The 4,999-nt window shown below is 40.7% G+C and overlaps 1 protein-coding gene across 1 annotated transcript; it reads left to right on the plus strand.

Annotated features, from left to right (window-relative positions):
- The first annotated feature begins 403 nt into the window (after positions 1-403).
- LOC134741746 (lipase 1-like) lies at positions 404-1,654 on the plus strand. Its single transcript, XM_063674640.1, has one exon. It carries the CDS (start codon positions 404-406, stop codon positions 1,652-1,654), a length of 1,251 nt encoding a protein of 416 aa, XP_063530710.1.
- The last annotated feature ends 3,345 nt before the right edge of the window (positions 1,655-4,999 follow it).

The following is a 4,999-nucleotide window of genomic DNA, read 5'->3' on the forward strand; positions in this document are numbered from 1 at the left end:
GGTATGTATATGAAAATATCACGTTTAGGTAACATACCGTATATACTTTGTGAGTTCAAAGTCGGTGCAGGGGAGTTTAGCTTAGACGGACCTAACAACAATGATACTGTTAACGTACCGTAAACCTAAAAAGTTATAGTTAGTAGTCTACAAACGTATAAAGGAACGCTTCACGAAAAACAAAACGTGTACGCAACTTGTATTCAGCCACTTGTTTAAACTTTAAACACGAGAGGTATTTACTATAAAATTACCTATGACAATGTTAAGTCATGCCAATGTTATGCCAATGTTATGCAAATGTTATGCCAATGTTATGCCAATGTTAAGTTAAGGTATTTACTATAGAATGCCAATGCCTATGCCAATGGTTTAATTGTCATTAAAGTATAAGTCATTGACCATGTTACACGGTTGCCTGATTTCGTTGTTCATACCAGGGTCCCTGGCCGACCTGAACATAGTAAGCGCGCTAGCGAAAGTAATGCGGCCATTGGACGGACTCCCCACCAACAACAAAGATTTCATCCAATTTGCTGCCGAAAACGGATACAAAGCTGAGAAACACGAAGTGACAACAGATGATGGATACATACTGACCGTACACAGAATACCGCCCGGAAGCAAATGTACCAAGAAAACTCCATTGTTGCTAGTTCATGGCCTTCTTCAATCGGACGAGTGCTTCTTAGACTCGGGGCCAGATGCGCCAGGGTTTGTCTTAGCTCATGAATGCTATGATGTGTGGTTTGGCAATGTGCGAGGCAATTACTATTCCCGGAAACACGTGACTTTGGATCCTGACCGAGATTTGGGGTTTTGGAAGTTTTCAGTGGACGAAATAGGACAGTTAGATATCCCCGCCATGATCGACTACGTGCTTGATGCGACGAATGCAAAAAAGCTAAACTATATCGGTTATTCACAAGGCGGTGGCAGCTTCTTCATTATGAACTCCGAGAAACCAGAGTATGTAGATAAAATTAATCTTTTTATTGGTTTAGCGCCGGCTACGCGACTATACTACACTAAATCGGTACTTGATAGATTGGTAGTGAATGCCATAAATTCTTTGCAAGGCCCCCTGGAAGCTTCTGGAATTTGGGAGGTCACATCCCGAGGTTTACCTATTCAAGGAACCCTGGAGGCATTGTGCCGAGTGCCGTTATTAACAGACACACTTGGTAATGTGGCTGTGTCCGCAATAGATTCATCTCATTTAGGCTCCATGACTCCAGAAACTTTTCGAAGAATATTCGAACACGTCCCAGCCGGAACATCCATTCAAAACCTGGCCTGGTACGGACAGGCTATGAATGAACTCAAATTCCTCAAGTTTAACTATGGTTCCGAGGAGAATCTGAAAGTTTATGGGGTAGCTGAACCTCCAGAATACGACCTTGGAAAGACCACGATGCCGGTTGTTATCTTCCATGGCAAATCAGACCATATAGTGGACACGAGAGACCTAGATTGGGTCGTCAGTCGGTTGCCGAATGTGTTGGAGTACGTCACGATGGCGGATCCGCTGTGGAATCATTTTGACATGGTCTTCAGCCAATACTGGAAAAAACAATTATTTACTACGATGGAGACGTATTTAAATACTAGCTATGCCCGCGGCTTCGCCTGCGTGGAATTCGATCTGTGTTAGTAAGCGGCTAATGCATCCCTAATTTATCTCCTTCTCCCCTGGAGGCGGAACTTGAAGTAAATTTGACAGATGGATACCCTAGAGGACTGTAGTCCGGATAAAATATTTTAGAATTAGGTACCACTAAATAAAACTACACTCCAAAATCAATATTTTTTTGCCCTTATTCAAATTTTTGACGTGATTTCAACGACATAGAGAAGTAGGTGTATATTATCGAACGATACAGTACCATTTTTGTAGTTTTACGTCCTTGACTGTACCTATCCCAATCATGCCCATGGCAAATATCATCCAAATCGGTCCTCCTCCAGTCAAATCAGTCTAAGCATGACGCCGGCGGCGCGCAGCGTCTGCCCCTACGACTTGTTGATGGTCATGGCGAAGCAGACGCTCACGGGGACCCACGGACCCACGGAGTAGGATGGAGATGGCAAGTGGGCGTTCCCGTCTATCCGACAGTTAGTAGCGACCGACTCACTTTATGCACAGACTATGCTCAGTTGTTGTGTAAACTTCATGCTCGAATGACATTCACGTCGTACGTACGCTCGTCTAACAAAAATTGATAATTAAATGCCGTATTGTGCAGTATTAAGCTGCAGAAATCACAGCGGTTTAAAAAATCTTTCACGTGGAGGTATTTCCTATCACCGGTGGTTATTTATTTAAATATAATCCGATAAATACGAAAAATCTGTTTATTTTGCATTATTTACGAATGTTCGTTAAGTAAATCTATATTTCATCAGTTAGAACTTAGAGTTCACAATCCTTTGTCACTATTCTTTACGTTTATCTGGAATATTCGCTATCCTAAATGTCATATAACTTCGCTACTCAGATGCTGCGCAATGTCGATATTTATATCGATAAAGTTAAAGTTACGATATTTCTAGTTTGATGTTTGGTTCGGTAATAAATTATTATTTTAGACACGTTTCTAATTATTATTTGGGATAATTAATGTCTTAGTAAATATGGCAGCTCTGGTCATCAAGCACTAAGTTAAGTCGGGGTCATTTTATATCAACCTTTCAAACCTTCGTATTCCTTTACATACGTTTTTGTTTTTTACACCCATCATATTTTCATCGTTAATATAATTAGACTAGGTACTTAATGTACTTATGCGTACAATGCATGCAATGTGCCATGAATAAACGATTTATATTTTCTATTTCTTTATTATTAATGATTGTAGGTTCCCACAAGATGCCGATATTAAAAATAAATGGATCAATGCTACTGGGCAAGAAAATTAGTTCCGCAAAAATATAGCACCATTTGCTCGGAGCATTTGTTAGAGAAAGATTTCTGGGGATAAAATTGCCATACATCTCATCTAGCGTCCACACGCCTAAAACTTAGTTACTAATTTAGTAATTATTAGTGACATTCGGGCTCAGTAAATTAATAAAAAGTGTCCCGTACCACGCAAACTAGCTTCAAATATTGGAATTTTGCCGCCCCCCTTCCTGATTTGATAGGTCACAATCTTACAATCAAATCAAGTGGGATCGATGAGCCAGTTCATGTATGCTTTCACACTATACAATTAATTTGACAATTTAATCAGGTTGTCCCGTCTAGATGGGCCTTAAATGCTACAGGTGCTTACTATAATTTCCACAAATATCTTAATTGCGAAGGCCCATGGCCGAGTTCTGCGTAGGGCAGAAGGCCCATAGCCCGTATTCAGGAGAGAAGCGTCCATACGCGCGGAGGCCGAGCTGCGACAGGTTAGTGTTTAAACATATTAAAGCGTTTTCAGAGCATGAATAAAAATAAGAAAAAAAATATTATCAATGAAACATATAACAGAATATGTCAGGGGTCTCCGCAGTAGGCTACGCCTGTATTGCGGGGAACCAAAAATGAGAAATGGAAAACGGCCAAGTGCGAGTCGGACTCGCGTTCCAAGGGTTCCGTACATTACACAATTTTTAACAATGTATTTTTTTTATGTGCAACGTGAGTTTTCAAAAACCCGTAGGGTCGGATTAAAACCTAAGTAATTAATTCCGACTCACGCTTGACTGCAAATTTCTAATAGGTTTTCCTGTCAATATCTATAGGTAAAGAACTATTTTGTGTATTTTTTTAAAATTTAAGACCCAGTCGTTGCGGAGATAAAGGAGGAGGGGGGGGGGGGGTAATTTTTTAGCTATTTTCTTGAATAACTTCTAAACTATTTATTTTAAAATTACAAAGAAATATATTTGGGATTTTAAAAATGAGCTCTTTTATTTGATACTAGCTGTGCCCGCGGCTTCGCCTGCGTGGAATTCGGTCTGCGTCATGGCGAAGCAGACGCTCACGGGGACCTGTTGGCGGTTGAAGCGGAACGGGAAGTTGCTCGGAATGAGGGGGATGCGCGGGATGAACACGGCTTCTCCGGCGCCACACTCCGTCAGGATCTACGCCTACATATGTATTGCGTACGATGTCTTTGGGATCACAATCGAGACTCGCGCTGGCTTGCCGTTTCAGCCGAAAGCGAAGCGACCTGCCCGGCTAGAGCGCCACTGAGTCTCTCACCGTGGTCTTGCTCAGACTTCTGAGACCGTGCCCCTTGTAGCCTCAATGCGTTGCGAGACTTTCGCGAAAGATTCGATTTTTTTCGGGAAGGCATAGTAACGCGTATAAGTCCCAAATCGTTTGACAATTACTCCGCAAACGACATAGAAAAATGTATTTTTTTTAAAGTACCCACCTTCGTGGCCATTATTAAGAGGAAAGGGCACGGCCGCTTCTCCATACAAACGCAGTCTCCATTTTCCTCTATCACTATGAAAATATTTTTAGGTACTTACATAATTTTATGTATATTTACCATAGCGAAACGCTACGTTTTCTACGTTTGACTTTTTTAGATTTTTTGATTATTGTAAAAATTAGGAGCGAGAAACAGATTGCATTCAAATTCTTTAATGCTTCTAACTTTTATAATAAGTAATTAAAAATTCCAAAAACACAAACGTACACGGGACATATAAGCTGTGGTTGATACACAACTAATTGTGTCAAAATATTTTGAATAATGTTAATATCAAGAAAGGAAAATGAGGACTAACAGTTGCACGAAATAGTTATTTGTTATACAAGGGTGCAAAGTTGTATTTTACCCGCGAGTGTAGAATTGAAACACGAGCAAGCGAAAGGATTCTATAGTTGAACCACGAGCGAAGCGAGTGGTTCTAAAATAGAATCCTGAGCGTAGCGAGTGCTTCAACACACGAGAAGTAAAATACATTTGCACCCGTGTGTAACACAAAACTTTTCCCCTCACTATAGCGAGGAAAGTGCAACATCCACAGGCATTAGATCATCTTCATCACTGGA

The sequence above is a fragment of the Cydia strobilella genome, chromosome 5 (genome assembly GCF_947568885.1).
Source record: "Cydia strobilella chromosome 5, ilCydStro3.1, whole genome shotgun sequence".
NCBI classification, from domain to species: Eukaryota; Metazoa; Arthropoda; class Insecta; order Lepidoptera; family Tortricidae; genus Cydia; species Cydia strobilella.

Coding starts and splice junctions, on each gene's coding strand:
- LOC134741746 (XM_063674640.1), top strand. CDS start 404: ATGTTACACGGTTGCCTGATTTCGTTGTTCATACCAGGGTCCCTGGCC.